This window comes from Mus caroli, unplaced genomic scaffold (assembly GCF_978045245.1).
Source record: "Mus caroli unplaced genomic scaffold, Mus_caroli_1 scaffold_13, whole genome shotgun sequence".
Lineage (NCBI taxonomy): Eukaryota > Metazoa > Chordata > Mammalia > Rodentia > Muridae > Mus > Mus caroli.
Window position 1 is genome coordinate 60,744,553 of NW_028227268.1, and position 16,652 is coordinate 60,761,204.

At 40.7% G+C, this 16,652-nt stretch overlaps 2 protein-coding genes across 38 annotated transcripts in view; one reads left to right on the forward strand and one right to left on the reverse strand.

Annotated features, from left to right (window-relative positions):
* The window catches only part of Ncor1 (nuclear receptor corepressor 1), a 142,035-nt gene extending 130,834 nt beyond the window's left edge, over nucleotides 1-11,201 (forward strand). For 28 of the 30 annotated variants that reach the window (XM_029483963.2, XM_029483964.2, XM_029483960.2 and 25 more), the window contains 6 exons: nucleotides 1,331-1,474; nucleotides 3,051-3,193; nucleotides 7,003-7,056; nucleotides 7,231-7,452; nucleotides 8,680-8,856; nucleotides 10,183-11,201. In XM_029483963.2, coding sequence (XP_029339823.1) covers nucleotides 1,331-1,474; nucleotides 3,051-3,193; nucleotides 7,003-7,056; nucleotides 7,231-7,452; nucleotides 8,680-8,856; nucleotides 10,183-10,370 — 928 coding nt within the window. In that variant the 3' untranslated portion in view covers nucleotides 10,371-11,201. The remainder of the gene's footprint in view (nucleotides 1-1,330; nucleotides 1,475-3,050; nucleotides 3,194-7,002; nucleotides 7,057-7,230; nucleotides 7,453-8,679; nucleotides 8,857-10,182) is intronic. The other 2 variants (XM_029483967.2, XM_085829932.1) reach the window with 1 other exon arrangement.
* Ttc19 (tetratricopeptide repeat domain 19) overlaps nucleotides 1-16,652 on the reverse strand; it is a 62,014-nt gene that overhangs the window by 15,235 nt on the left and 30,127 nt on the right. For 2 of the 8 annotated variants that reach the window (XM_029483994.2, XM_029483993.2), the window contains 3 exons: nucleotides 15,081-15,243; nucleotides 14,056-14,172; nucleotides 10,415-12,340 (listed from right to left, as the gene is read on the reverse strand). In XM_029483994.2, coding sequence (XP_029339854.1) covers nucleotides 12,294-12,340; nucleotides 14,056-14,172; nucleotides 15,081-15,243 — 327 coding nt within the window. In that variant the 3' untranslated portion in view covers nucleotides 10,415-12,293. Of the gene's footprint in view, nucleotides 1-5,354; nucleotides 7,485-10,414; nucleotides 14,173-15,080; nucleotides 15,244-16,652 lie in introns of those variants that run through there. The other 6 variants (XM_029483995.2, XM_085829935.1, XM_085829933.1 and 3 more) reach the window with 5 other exon arrangements.

Sequence of the window (16,652 nt, forward strand, 5' to 3'; positions counted from 1 at the left end):
TAGACACCCTGAATCAAACAAAACACAATACAAAACCACACGCATACACTTCAATGCAGCCAGGGGCCAGCTCTTTTCCTTTTCTTTTTTTGTTTTTGTTTTTTTGAGACAGGGTTTTTCTGTATAGCCCTGGCTGTCCTGGAACTCACTTTGTAGACCAGGCTGGCCTTGAACTCAGAAATCCACCTGACTCTGCCTCCCAAATGCTGGGACTAAAGGTGTGCGCCACCACGCCTGGCTCTTCTTTTTTGTTTTATTCTCACTTCCCTATCCCATTCCCCCACCATCTCCATGCCATACTGGAGTGTTCTGAAGCAAATACTAGACATACCCATTTAAAAAGGCTTAATGATCTTAAAGGTATGATAAAAGCATGCTTATTCTCTTTTGGGGGGTGGGGTAGGGGTTGTCCTTTGAGACAGTGTCATTGTTTATAGCTCTTACTGTTCTGGAACTTGCTATGTAGACCAGACTGGCCTCTAACTAGAAGAGACCCGCCTGTCTTTGCTTTCTGGGAGCTGGGATTAAAGGTGTGAGCCACCACACTCAGTGTATCTTTTTCTCTTTTAAAAAAGAAAAGTGAAGTCACCAAGAACAGAAGGCTGGCTCTAATCCTTCAGAGGCTGAAGAAGGAAGACATGCAGAACCTAGGAGTTCCTTTTAGACTAGCCTGAAAAACAATGAGACACCCACACCATAAACAGATAGATACATAATTGGATACATATATAGATACATAATACATAGACAGACAACTATTATGTTAGAGATTTGGAACAATTGATGACATTTATGAAGAAGGTTTCCAGTTGGCTTCTCTACTTAAAACCTACATCCATGAATCTGAAAGACGATGGTTAATTTCTTTCATTGCTCTTAGTAAAATTATTTTATTTATCATCTAAAATATTTACATAATGAGGCTAGGCAAACGGCCTACCACTAATCCATACCCAGGGAGCCCTGCAGTTTTAGAATAGAATGTGCATCATGAGCCATATGAAAATGGCTGATAATTGGGAAAAAGAGGCAGGAAGATGTGTGTGCTTATTTTTACATTTAAAAAATAAATATGTATGGTTGAAGTGTGTGTAAACTAAAGGTTATGCCAAAAAGGATAAGACCTGAAGATAAATTAGGCCTTTTCTCATGCATGTGGGTATTGATGGATAGAAGATTGAAGGTTCACAACTACTACGATTTTAAGAATGGTAGAATTGATTGGGGTAGGAAATACCATCATTTATAAGATTATACGTTAAATGCAGATGTTAAATCAGAGGTGGCCTCAGACTGAGTACAACCTAAAATGTTGCATTTTCTACCCCAGCAGGCCTGGAAAATCTCCAGAGAGGAGTCATATCCCATCAGAGCCCTATGAGCCCATCTCCCCACCCCAAGGCCCTGCTGTGCATGAGAAGCAGGACAGCATGTTGCTCTTGTCACAGAGGGGAGTGGACCCTGGTGAGCAAAGGTAAGCAGGATGCACACATGTCTTTGCCTAAATCACTGCCTCTCTTCTCTTTTTGGTTCTTATAAAGAATAAGACTCTGGGAAGACTAGGAGTATTTTTTTCCCCTGAGCTACTACTACTGGATAACGTTACTACTCGGGCTAATAATACGAGTAGCCAAAGCATCACATTTCAGTAAGTAAGCTAGAGAGACTTGTTCATTGCTCCTGCAAGCTAGCTGTTCAAGACCTTTTCCAAAGACTTACCTGACTTCAGCCAACATAGAATATTTATCCTATGTCAAATATTCAGGACTGCACACAAAGCACAGTGCCTTCCTTGTACATTTTATTTTTACCACGTTGACCTGAATTACAGAGCAGTCCTCATTTGTCCCCAGAGTTAGCTGAGACACAATGTGAAGAACACAGTCACTAGCGTGGCATTTGCATTCCTTCAGGGCCAGGCTTACAAAGCTTCATTTCCTGCTGTCTCTCCCTTACGTTATATTCTCTGTTGTCTTTTCTCTCAGTTCATTTTCTTCAAAAAAAAAAAAAACCACTGTTTTCTTGGTATTAACACACTAGAGACACGATTTGATGGTTGCCAAACCTTGTACGGAGAGGAAAGTCCAGTTTTAAACCAGGTCTAACTCTGCTGGTGAATTTCTGAGTATTTATTGTATATAATACATGTTATTACCTTCAATGAAATGAGGAAGAAAATAATTATACATTCATATGTTTTCCCAAATTGGATTTTTATGCCTGGGAACCATTTTTCCTCTCTTTGTCTTTGTTCACAGATAATGTTGTTGTATTTCAGTAGTAAATGAGCACATATAACCTGATGGGGTTGTCAGTGGTGTGTTCTGTTACCATCTCTGTCAGAGCAGCTTGCTGAACTTTGAATATAGAAGCTACCAATGAAATAGGAGATTCTTTGTATTAAGACTAAGTTCTTCTGTTGTTTGTCTTATAGTTAGGCCATTTTATGTAGATACTGCAGCTATTTTGCTAAGATCCAACTAGTGATTGGCTTTTGCTATTTTATAGACAAGTGTGTCATTAGTCACAACTAGTGTACTTAAAAGACAGTGCTGCTAGTAAGTTAGTTCCTAGCTTAAATAACCATAGTTTGTGCTGTGAAGTGCAAAACAAAACAAAACCAACAACCTTGATAAGTTTTCCAATTATTACTTTGCCATTTTATCTTATAGGAATTTGTGCTGTAGATTAGTCAAGCATGGTGGGTAGCACACACCCTTAATCCCAGCACTGAGCAGACAGGCAGGCAGATCTGAGTTCAAGACCTTTCTTGTCTACAAAGTGAGACAGTCAAGAGTACATAATGAGACTCTTGTCTCAAAAAACCAACTAGATAGATAGAGCTATATATCATCTTCCTGTGGATCACCTTTATTTTAATACTGATTTTGCTGTTGTATTTCTCAGAACTGAAAAGCATTAGACTATTTCCTAATGAGTTCATGGTCACATATGCTTAGGGTTTGGTTTTCTGAGTATTCTGTACCTAGTATTTAAAGGAGTGTTCCTAGGGTACATGATTATAATAGATTGAATTCTGTTCCTGACAGGAGTGATTCTCGATCACCAGGAAGTATAAGCTACTTGCCTTCATTCTTCACCAAGCTTGAAAGCACATCACCCATGGTTAAATCAAAGAAACAGGAAATTTTTCGTAAGTTGAACTCTTCTGGTGGAGGTGACTCTGATATGGGTAAGTGGGATTTTTTTTCATGAACTCCAAATAAAACATGCATTACCAATGCTATCTCTAATGTTTTTTTTTTATATTTGAGTTTGATGGGTTTTATAGAACATTTTGATTCTATGCAAATTCACAAATAGTTCCTTCTTAGGAAGCAAGAACTTGGGTGTTTTCTGAAGCCATTCATCTTCATGGAGAACTAATGCTGAGACAAAATTAATTTTATATAGTTTTTTGTTGATTTCTATCTTGTTTTAAAGCCTGTTTGCCCTACTTTTTGTATCATTCTTATTATAATGTAAGGCTATCTTCCTATTCTTCTGAGTAACCTGAATAGCTAAGTTACATGACATTATACCTAAAAACAGAAGTGAAACTACCTCTTCCTTGCTGTGTTGTGGATTACTAGTAATCCATCGGACAGGGCAATTTATACTTGCTTCGTCTTAGCCGCTTTTTAACCTGCCAGAACCTGATGGGATCTCAAGGGTCTCAGTGTAATCATGTAGCATATAAATGCAACTATGATAAACTTATCTGTCTTTAAAAAAATAAATAGTAATTGTTGAAAAAGATTAAATAGCTATTATTGTGCACAACACTACATGTAATTATCTTCATTTTATAAGTGAGGAAGGAAATTGAGTCAGAGAGATTTAATAACTGATAAAGGCCACACAAGCAGTAATAGGAATGGAACTCAAACCCAACATTGCAACCTGAGTCTCTTGCTTCCACCAATGCACCCCTAGCTGTTCTGTACGTGGTCTCCAACGTTGTTGGCAATGTATTCATAAGGTTGGATGGCAGACTCTTGCTGTCCTTTGGGCTGATATTCTTGCTCTGATCAGATCGCTGCTGTACTATCGTTTGCATGTGTTCTGCTACCAGCCAGCTTTATTAATTTACCAATGATAGGGAATCTAGAGAGACCTGTCTCTGATCTATGATTTGTTAGTCTCCTGACCCTGTCAAAAGAAACTCTGGGCTCTGAAACTGAACTGAGGCAGATGTATAATTATACCTCTAATACTTGTGATTAGTGTTCATTGAATTTGAGTTTCTACTGAATGGTAAAGAGAAAAAGGATGAGTCCACCACCGCCTGTGAACTTACCCTGTCTTAGTTAATAGATATACCTTGCTTTCCTTTTCATCATTTTAGTACATCAAATATAGATTTACTATGGAAAAGTGAGCAATAATCTCCATTAGTGGAAGGGGTTTCAAGATAGGAATGCACTAGATTCTCTTGAAGTGGCAACAAATTACAGAATGTTGACCAGGACTGTCAGCCTAACACCCAGTCCATCACTAAAACACTGCCATGCCAGGCCTTTCATCTCCAGTCTTCAAGGTTCTGCTTACACTCTTAAACAATCACCAACAAAAACCCCTGGTGCTCTCTGTGCATACTCTTATCTCAGAGATGACCTTTCCAAGCATAGAGACCCAAGGCTGAAGGACAGCAGGTTGTTGGGGAATATTTCACCCTGTTGTTGTCTTGTCCGACTAGTGGGTGCCAAATTCTTACCAGAGAATGCTGTGAGTTAGTAAAGCTGACTTGATAGCTTTTCCTGATAGTGTATTTACACTGTCCTCAGTAACAGCTCTGGTGATTCAGTGGGCATTTACTAATCTAAGTCCTGTGTTGATGAGTGTTCTCTACAAAAGCAGTTACCTAAGAGGAGATAAAGTGTGCTGACATTTTAAGGCCAAAATAACAAACTGTTGTTAAAGAGTCTGGAGTTATTTTCATTTTATGTGTATGAGTGCCTTTGCCTGTAGGTTTATGTATTACAATGACCAGAAGAGAGCATTGTGTCCCAGTTACTGGAGTTGGCTGTAAACTGTCTTATGGATGCTGGGAATCAAACCCAGATTCTCTGGAAGAACACTTAGTGCTGTTAATCATTGAGCCATCTCTCCAGTCTCAAGAACTGGGAAATAGAACTGAAAAACCAAAAGCCCCCAAACCACTCACTTTTCTGATGCCTTCACAGTTTTGAGTGTGCCACCTCCCATTTGCAGAGTTAGCTTTTCTTTAGCCTGGCTCTTGGTTGGTTTCTCTAGGGCTCTCAGCATCTCTTCCCTTACACGCTAATTTTGGAGCATTTAAAACTGAATCTCATACTGAAAACTCTTGAATTTATATCTGAAATCCAGCTCTCTTTTTTTTTTTTTTTTTAATAGAGTTTATTACTGGGTCTTTTCTGCTCTTTCATAATTGACGTCAATCCACTCACTCCTTTCTTGGCCTCCTCCGTTAGGTCAGCTCTCGGGTGCTTTTCTTTCCTGTCGTTTATAAACAAATCGTCACATCTCAAAGGAGGCATTGGGGCTAGAGAGATGGCTCAGTGGTTAAGAGCACTGGCTGCTCTTCAAGAGGTCCTGAGTTCAAGTCCCAGCAACTACATGGTGGCTCACAACCATAACGAGTTCTGATACCCTCTTCTGGCATGCAGATAAGAGTACTCTTATATAAAATAAGTAAATCTTAAAAAAAAAACAAACCAACACATAGGAGGCCTCAAGCTGCAGTATGATTTGATTATCTGAGGGCTTATTAAGCACTTAAATTATAAGGCCCCATGAATGTAGAAAACGGCAGTTCAAGACCAGCCTGGTCTACAGAGTACCAGAACAGCTGGGGCTGCACAGACCCTGTACATATTGTTTTCAAAGAAAGTGGCATTTTTACTGTTACCAGGCCATTCTGACCTATATATGAAAACAGCATATTTAAGCTGTGGAAGGGAGGGGGGCCACAGTGTGGTTATTGTGACTATTATTGAGTTAAATAAAATTGTATTCATCTGAATTTTGTATATGTGTGTGGCTTTTTGATAAAGAGTTTCTAATAATTCTGGCACAGAGACCCTACTGCCGCCGCCTCCCAAGTGCTGGGCTAACATATACCACCACACCTATTCTCATTGGGTTACTTTCTAGTCTCTTGTGGCTCAATCAGTAATGGTACACTACATAAGTCCTATCAACTTTGTGTTAGTTCAGGCTGACTTCACCCACTGTGTTGCCTGTAGTTTCTGTTTTAAAATACTCTCCCCTCTTCCTCTTGTCAGTTTCAAACTGCTCCAATCACTAATATTAATTTCTAGGCATGTGTTCTTCATAAATGGCTCTCACCCTTTGACAGAAGTCTACCTCCCATAGTATATAGTGCTCAGGTATCATTTGTTACAGATCTATATACTTCCAAAAAATTATTATTGCCTTTTAATGTCCTCAGTAGTAAATAAGTGACAGAAATAACTTAGGTCACTAGGTCCCTTCCCTTATGGTACAAGTGCTTTTAAAGTTGGTTTTCATTTCATCTATATTTATTCAAGTTGCAAATGACTGTCCTGTTGTACTGTTACCAGGGATAGGCGATGAATCAAGGCAGCATCTTCTTCTCCGGGGAGTCCCTAAGGGCAGAGCTTCCACTTAGCCCTGGGAGCACCGTTGCTCCACACTGTCCCCTGGGGTGGCTCCTCAGTCCAGGCTTTCATCACTAGGAAGCTTGGATTCCTGTTCTGCAAGAACTTTCTTCTCTTCTATATGTGTGTGTGCTTTCCCCTTTTAGCAATGCAACATTTCTTACTGTTCTGAATTATCTTATTTGTGTTTGAATTTTCAACCTGACCTGACTTTACTTCCTAATACCTTCCCTACCCAAAGAGAGATATTTTTATTTCATCTCCACATAATAAATGAAATATATGTAGAAAATTAAAAGGTTAACTTTTATTCTAGAATTTCTAGAGACTTTGTATCATGATTATCTCATCTCAATTAACCTAATGTGTTTGAATACAGCAGCTGCTCAGCCAGGAACAGAGATCTTCAATCTGCCAGCAGTCACCACATCAGGTAAGATTCTTAACTATTCGATGAGAAGTGAGCAAAACAAAGCAATGGTAGGGATGACACCGATGAGCACAACATTTCTGTGACGTTTTTGAGTGCTGGGAATTCACTAGGTGTTCATTTCCCTGTGCCTCGATCTGCCTCAGAACCAAGAAGCACACTGCTTTGTCTCCTCAGGTGCAGTGAGCTCAAGAAGCCATTCTTTTGCTGATCCTGCCAGTAACCTTGGTCTAGAAGACATCATCAGAAAGGCTCTCATGGGAAGTTTTGATGATAAAGTTGAAGATCATGGTGTTGTCATGCCCCATCCTGTGGGCATTATGCCTGGTGGTGCCAGCACCTCAGTGGTGACGAGCAGTGAGACACGGAGAGATGAAGGGGAGCCGTCACCTCACGCAGGTAAGGTTTTTGGTGTTCTGCAACTTTATATCCTGATGGATCACAGAGAGAACGCGTGTGCTAGAAAAAGGTGTTGGATCCACCTGAACTAGAGTTACAGAAGGGTGTCAACTACCAAGTGGGTGCTGGGAATTTAACCTGGGGACCTGGGCTCTTATTAGCTATTGCATCATCTCTCCAGCCCCAGTTTTTTACTATGTCATTTACTATTCTCATAAAAATGGACAAATCTCAGTGCAGCTGCAAGCCACACAGGAGCTCACAGAAAGGGAGCAGAAGGCCATAGTGGCAAAGGCATGGGCCAGCAGCAAACCTGGGCTTGGTCCCTAGGACCAATAGGACAGAAGTAAGGAACTGATACTTGTACTCCTACCCCATACATCTCAGGGAAAGATAATTCAAATAGAAAATTGTTTCAACCTACTATCCTTGAGATCCCAGAACCCAGAAAGATATTGGATGGATAGCAATTCCTCAACATAACTATAGGGAGGGGCCACAGAGTGTATGACATCATTTACAGTCCATAAATCAAACCTACAAAGAACCTTACAAACACCTTTTATCTTTTAAGCAGTTATCTCTTAGGTTTTTGTGTTTGTTTCCTGTTAAGAAAAGGGTAAAAGCAATGACCGTTCAGTGTTTGCCTCCCTCCTCCTGTAACTTATACATTGAAGTTGTTTCTGCTCTAATTTTTATTGCTTGTATATTTCTGTGCTTTAAAATCAGTTGGCAACTATTAGGGAGTTAAAGTGATATAACTGGGGTAAGATGCAACTGTTGGAGCTGATGAAAAATGCATGCTAAGTGATATGGGTTCTTTAAGTCTGTGATAGTTTGTTATAGAACCCAGTCGCATGTGTCTCAGTGCTGTGAACTCTGTGGTGGGAGGATAGGGAGAGCCAGTGAGACTGCAGAGTTTCTGTGAGGTCCTGAGGTGGGGGCATAGCTGCTGCAGCCTGTCTTTTCTCTCTCCACTTGGTTCTGTTAAACTGGGGTGTTGGTGGAGATAGAGTTGGTGGGAAGCAGATATTTACTAACATTACCTACAGTCTTAAGGCCAGCAGCCTTTGCCACCTTTATAGGATGAGGATGTGCCCTGATCTGGAGTCTTCACTTAGCGTTAATAGTCAACATTTTGGTAGGGTTTGGTTTTGTCACTGAGAACTTATGTTGTCACTGAGAATTTATCAGTAATCAATAGTTTAATTTGAATTTCACTTTTAGGAGTATGCAAACCAAAGCTGATCAACAAATCAAACAGCAGGAAGTCTAAATCTCCTATTCCTGGGCAAAGCTATTTAGGAACTGAAAGGCCTTCTTCTGTCTCCTCTGTACATTCAGAAGGTGATTACCACAGGCAGACACCAGGATGGGCATGGGAAGACCGGCCCTCTTCAACAGGTGCGGAGCCCCACTTAACTGTCAGTGAATTAGTACAGTTTGGGCAAGAACTGTTGTTTTTTTTCTATGTAATTCCTTAGGTCTAGTTGTCGAAAAAAAAAAGATTTTATATTTACATGACCCATACATCCCTGTGTCTGCACTATACTGGTGGTAACCAGTATTTGCAACTTAAGTTTGGTTCCAGCTCTTCCATAAACTGTGGTGACTGACCTTTAGCTTTTACTAAGAAATCAAAATCATAACTGGGCAGTGTAATGTTTTAACAAGAGTGTGTGTGTGGGGAGGGGTAACCTTTTAAAAATATAATTGTAGGGCCAATGAGATACTGAAATGGCTTCAGTGTAAAGTACTTGCAGGCCTGGTAGCCTGAGCTCAGCCTGAGTTCACCCACATAAAGGTAGCAGAGGCGAATGAACTCCAAAAGTTGTTCTGCAACTTTCACCCATGTCATGGCAGAAGCATGTCCATACAGAATATACAACACAATCAAACAAGAATTAAATATTTTAAAAACTAGCCTCTTTTTGAAAGAAAGTTGTTGCATAAGAGTTTCAAGAAATGTATGCTTTTCTTTCATATGGATTAATCACATGTCCCGTTCCCCACCCTCAAATCTGAGCTGAGCCCTCCTGCTGTGTCTAACAATTTCATAATTATCATATCTATACACTTTAAGGCTTTTGCCTTTTAAACCTCTAATGCCACGTGTAGAAAGAATTATGTATATGTACCTCTTACAAATGCAAACTCCACTAGCATGTTCGTTAGCATCAACATGATGTGCTGCAACTTCACACAGAAGTATGTCAGTGGACTTGGCTCTCATTTCCTGCCCATACCTGCTCCACCTCGCCGTTCTCTTACCACACGGTTCCATTACTTTATTTTAGGAAAGGAAGGAATTATTTGATAAAATATATTTCTTATGGTCTTAAGCTGATAGATATGCAATGGGGAGATCACAAAGGGAAGTAGTACTGTTGTGTCCCATTTAAATCTCATATGTAAGTTGGCCACGTGAGACTGTGTAGGGGTCACACAGCCTGGCTAAAAGTTCTGGGTATTTGCCACATTATAAGAGCTGTATTTCTGATTTCCAATGGAAAGTCACTAGCATAGCTAGGCTTCTCTGATTACAGCTTAATGTTCAGTATTCCCTACTTGAATTCTCCAAGGAGACATGTGATATGACATCACAGACTTATCACCCCTACCCAAGGCATCAGCAGACCGTTTTACTAGAGCAGCGTCCTGTCTTGTTCCATTCTGTAAAGACTGCATTGAATGCTAACAACAGTGAAAACCTCATTTTTCTTTTGTCAGGTTCTACTCAGTTCCCTTACAACCCTCTGACCATACGGATGCTCAGCAGTACACCACCTACACCGATCGCATGCACCCCATCTGCCATCACCCAAGCAGCTCCACATCAACAGAACCGCATCTGGGAGAGGGAGCCTGCCCCGCTCCTCTCAGCGCAGTATGAGACACTGTCTGATAGTGACGACTGAGCTGTGTGTGGGAGAGCGCTCTGGCTTTGGTTTTTATTGAAGATAAAAAAAAAAAAAAAGATTCTGCCCTCCCATGATTTGTGCCCAGAGACTTCTCAGGAGAGCCAGGGCCATGGATGAGGAAGAAATGATGGAAATTCATTTGGAAAATCAAATGGGAAAAAACAAAAACTCTGCCTCTAATATAGGCACTTGAATGGATTATATCAGTGGCGGTGAAGTGGAGAGGTTTTTTTAAAGTGGACAATTCTTGTTCTTACATCTGTTTGTAAAGAAAACCATGATGTCTTTAAATCAATCTTCTGTAAATAGATGACCTTTTTGCAGTGTATCTCCTTGCTGTAGTATCTGGTGTACTTAAATTTAAATCAGCGGATCAACTGGGGAGAATTTTTAAAATTCTTTGTGTATCTTTTTAACCCCAGCCTCTAAACCTCACACAGCCCAGTTCCGCAGTGCTGGCTGTCATGGGCATTGTACTTTTGTTTCCTCTAAATTCAGCTTTCCCAGTGATGTTTAAATCTTGTGGAAATATTTAGGTTTTTAACACATACCCTGTCATAAAGCCTGTATGAGGTCAGAAGACAGGAGCAACACAACTGTCATATTGTGAGTTCCAGTGCAGGCTTGGCTTTCATTGGTAGCACTGAAAAAAATTACTGCATGGGTATGTTATAGTTCAGTTTTAAAGTTTAAAGGCTTTTTTGAGGCATACCTCAATGTTTATGCACACTGGTAATTTAACCACACCCCCTAAGTATTCTTTTGCACTTGATGCAGCCCAACAAAGCTTCTGTTCTGAAATAAATTTTGACTCTATCCTGTCCATAGCTACAGTACATCATTTGTGACGTAAGAATCTTCGTTTCTCAGGTTTCAAACAATTAGTATACATGCTTTTCTTTAGATACAGAATTGGCGGAGTTAAAAAGATAACACTGTATAGAACTTTCTGTCTTCCAGGCTTGTTTTTATGCTGCATCGTGAACTGACCGTTGAGCACAGTCCTCTGCATCAGTGCCCATTCTCTGCTTCTAGGGAACAGATTCTTAAGGTGCAAGTAATTTAAAGACTGAATTGAAACTAACTATGGCACTGTAGGATCACCTTTATTCATTAAGAATTGCTTGCTGTGATTCAGATTTGTTCTCATGTGGCTGACCATGGTGTTAGGCTTCCTTCCTGCACACAGATGCTTAGCAGTTTGGGGGCAATGCCACTAAGAACTAGAAGGGAAAGGGAGGTCTTCAGGAGATCTGAGTCTCTAAAACCACTGCCCAAGCACCTCTTAGCATCTATCTACACCACAGGTTTTCTGATCACTTTTTTATAGATGAAGGTGCAGGCTAGGCATTTGTCCGTATAACTCAGCAAGTAAGAAAGACAGACATTTGAGATCTTAAACTTTAGCTATGCATCATAGCACACACCTTTAATCCCAGCACTCAGGAGGCAGAGGCAGGCAGATCACTAAGAGTACAAGACTAGTCTGGATTACAAGGTGAGTTCTGGACCAGCCAGAACAGGATTCTTATCACTTGTAAAGTCATTACCTTTACAACAGTCACAAACATAATGAAGACTAAGTGTTCTGACTAGGTTTACTGCTGAAAGTGTCCCCCTGCCAAGTCATAGTCACATAAGTCTAGAAGTTATTAGTAAGTCACTTTGTCAACTAGCCCAAGAAATGATGATGATGATTGATTGGCCCTGTCTTACTGTATCAGTCAATCTAGCTTGGTCACCTACTCTTGTAGCTCCTCCTGAAGACTGCTTGTGCTATCCATGTTCACGACAATACAACATGAAATCCAGAATCATTTCTTACTTCAAAACAACAGAACAGAATCCCTACAAAGTTTACCTAGAGAGGTGGAGGACGTCTTACCGAGGAGGGCAGAAGCAAGTACTGAGTCTGTGACCTCAGCTGCAAATCAAGGTGTAGCATTTGTTGTGGGCCAGCACTGTATCTGTAACACATGCACATGCAACTAAATCAAGGTCTTCCAGCAGAGGTAATATCCTGACAATTTTCCAGTCTATTTAGTGAGAAATTTTATACTACACTTTAAATTTTCATATGCTGTGATTGTCTTACAAACACTTAAGCCCTGAAAACCCTAGTAACATGGTATAGTTTAAAACTTTAATATGAAATTAAATGTAAATTGTTAAAAGTTGTAATCAGTAAAAGGAGATGAGTCCCTTTGTCTCACTGCCTTTTTTATAATAGTGCAAACGAATGCTGCTGGGAACATACACAGACCGTGTCCCCAGCCACAGGACATGAGGTCAGTCACCACGGAACATTAAAAAGCCTAACAGCTAACTTGGGTAACTCTGGAATTGTGAAAAAGTAAAAACATTTTCAAAGCAAAGGTAACTGAACTCTTACCTGGTTATTCATGGTTAGTAGGAAAATCACATGTGGTTAGGAAGTGAATGGTAGATGAACTCAAACAGACTCTGGGGTAGCTCTGAGGACTTGGACCTTAGTATGTCTGTCTAGTAACTTGGCCATTATTTTTCTATGATTCCAAGATTATTAGAATCCATACAATTGCGTAGTCTCTAGTTTATTATAGAGATTCTCCCAGAACAAACACATGAACCAAAGTCCACTGGCAATTGTACTCACACCGCCTACCTCTACCACTAGGGTTCCTTCGTAGCACCCAGAAAAAAAATGTGTTTCTTTTAGGCAAAAAGCCATTTGCCAGACTGCAAAGGTAAAAGCATCCATCCATGTATCACAATATTTATATACTCTGAGGCAGTGATAAAGTCATCAGACAAACAATCTAATTGGTTTCAGACTTCAGAGACTGCAAAATACAGAAGTAGAGCCAACTAGGATCCAGATCAGGGGCTGCACATTACCCCGTGCACATCGGTGCTGTAAGCATAACTTTACTCCACTCTGTGCCTGTGGTTATAAGGGAAGCCCAGTGTTCAGACAGTGCTGATGAGGGCTTCATTCCTTCTGCCACCATCATTTTTAGTAGTTACATACAAACAGATATACAGTCCAAATGTCTCACTTCCACTTTAGAAGTGCTGCCTAATGATGGCCAATTAGAATTATCATTCCCCTTTATAGTCGTTAAATCTCACAATGCATCAGGAAAATAGTGTGTAAGAGAGCTAACTAAAATCCTCCTGTGTCATGATACAAGTAACTTGTTTGCAGGAAATGGATAGAGAAAAGTAAGCATGAATCAAAATCTTATGTAAGGTATAATGACCATATCACGAGGAACTTGGCCAACTGTAGTCTGTAACTTTCTCAGATGAGCACGGAGTGTACCTTATATACAGTCAGTACAGGGTAAAAGCTGTTTCACCTTTAAAAACAAAAGTAGGGCCAGGCACTTTCGAAGCTGAGGGAGGAGGGAGGAGTACTCCAAGTTGGAGGCCAACTTCAAGCATATAGCAATTTCCAGGCCAGCCTACGCATAGAGATACCCATCTCAAAGTAAAATAAATTTAGAAACAAAAGTGGCAGTGTATGCAACTTGTCCTTCTCCGAAGCCAAGTTGACGAACGTTGAATTTCAACAATGATTTACACACTGATTGAGGTCCAGACAACGAAGGAACAGTTACTCCTTTGGGATAATCAGAGGTTACCCTCTCTACAACAAAATTAACTTATATAGCTTAACAAAATTAAGTCAAACGTCTACTTTTTCTTGACAGCTCAGCCAATTCTTCCCTGATGTGCTGAACAGAAACCTCATCTCTTTTCAGCTCTGCTCGCTTCAGCGCTTCCTGGTAGATCTCCTTTGCTTGTGTGTATCGCTCTAAAATAACCCAAAGAGAGGGGAGAAGAAAATATGTGTTTTCACCAGGAACCACTAGTGAGGACACTGTATGATATGCTGGATGCTTCAAAAATGGCACCTAGTGCTGTCTGGTGTCCTGCATACATGACAGCTGGGTGAGAGAAGCTGAGCTTACAGTAAGTAGGTGTCAGCTTTAAAGTACTTAGTGCTGTGGGATTACAGTGGGCTCTCCCCTGGCCAGAAATTTTACAATGGTATTCCATGCAACAGAGATCTATGTTCCCAGGTTTATGGAAACTGTAGAAGCCCTGAGTACTATGGAATAGCAGGAAACTGATGCTTTATCATACTGTGGCTTCAGAACACTGAGGAATTATACCTGTGAAAACACTTCAGCGTCTGTAAAACACTACAGAGACAAGGACCTATCACTGCAAAGTGTTCTTTGCCGTCATATGGTCATACAGAAATATGACAGTTTAGTGAATTAAGCAAAATAGTACTTTAACACACATGCATTTTTTTTTACCCTTATTTAGCCAGCCTTTCCCCCCTCCCCCACATTTTTAAGTATTAGCCAGCCTTTTAACTTACAGCAGTAGTTCTCTACCTTTCTAATGCTGTGACCCTTTAAAATAGTTCAAGTTGTGGTGACCCTCGATCATAACATTATTCTCGTTGCTACTTCATAACGACATGTCAACTTTGCTGCTGTTGTGAATCATAATGTAAACACCTGTGTTTCCCAATGGCCTCAGGTGACCCCTGTTGTGCAAGGGTCCTTTGACCCCAAGGCCTCACCTATAGGTAGAGAACCACTGACTTTGGGGATTCTTCATTGTCATTTGTCCTCCCCAAACCATTTCATTTCAAAGCCCAGTGATGAAAACTTTCTCAGAATGCAATCCGTTTCCACCGCAACCTACCTCTGTGTATCAAAATGGCAGCCAGATTGCTGAGTACCATGTGCAGCTCAGGGTGATTTATCTCTCTTGCCAGAGCTGACGCCCTCTGCATATAAATGTAGGCATCATCAAAGTGGCCCTGTGCATCCAGAGTAGTAGCCAAGTCACTCATCAGCACAATGGTCTATAAAAAAGAAACAAGATCCTTTTCTTTAGAAACACCTTTGTAGAACATTAACCTGAAGTTTGTTACACTGCATATATACAAGTCTTCAACTTTACTAGAATTCCACAAAATTAGAGGGACAAATTGCAGACATCTGTTGATCACACTGTGCTGCAGACATTGTCAATTGCACACTATGGTAAGTACCTATGAACACTCAGAATGGGGCAGGTTATTCTGCCCTAGATGGATTGGGAGTGAGGAGCCAGCACCACCAAACGCCCCACTGTATTACAGCAGCACTACTGCTCCAATCCCAATCCTCCCTAGGAAGAAACAGATCACCTGTACTATGGAGGGTCTCATTATGACTTTGGAACTGAGAAACAAATGGTGCTCTGAATTCCAGGCTTGCTTCTTACTATTCCCCAATGACATGCATCAGGCTCTCTGCATTTAGTCCTAAATATTCCACGTTCAGTCTAATTTGTTTACTCGGTGGACTACAGTTATCAAACAGAGCAGTCAACTCCTACCTCAAGAATGGTTTTTGCCAGAAAGCAGAGATGATCTCAATTCTGTATTAATCTTTGTTAGTTTTTCAAGACAGGATTTCTTTGTAGCCTCGCCTCCAATTTAGAGAGATCCACCTGCCTCTGCCTCCTGAGTGCTGAGATTAAACCATCACCACCTGGTTCAATTCTACATTTAATATCCTAGAAATACTTTGTCTTGCCCGCTTTGAAAAATTATATAAAATTCATTTTTGTACTATTTTTTAGTTAGATATTTTCTTCATTTACATTTCAAATGCTACCCCAAAAGTTCCTTATCCCCCCCGCCCTGCTCTCCAACCCACCCACTCCCACTTCCTGGTCCTGGCATTTCCCTGTACTGGGGCATATTATCTTCGCAAGGCCAAGGACCTCTCCTACCAATGATGGCTGACTAAGCCATCTTCTGCTACATATGCAGCTAGAGACACAGCTCTGGGGGTACTGGTTAGTTGATATTGTTGTTCCTCCTATAGGGTTGCAAACCCCTTCAGCTCCTTTGGTACTTTCTCTAGCTCCTCAATTGGGGGCCCTGTGTTCCATCCAATAGATGACTGTGAACAATCACTTTTTTGTTTGCCAGGCACTGGCATAGCCTCACAAGAGACAGCTATCTAGGATCCTGTCAGCAAAATCTTGCTGGCATATGCGATAGTGTCTGGGTTTGGTGGCTGTTTATGGGATGGATCCACGAGTGGGGCAGTCTCTGGATAGTCCTTCCTTCCGTCTCAGCTCCAGACTTTGTCTCTATAACTCCTTCCATGGATATTTTGTTCCCCATTCTAAGAAGGGGCAAAGTATCCACCCTTTGGTCTTCCTTCTTCCTGGATTTTATGTGTTTTGCAAATTGAATCTTGGGTATTCTAAATTTCT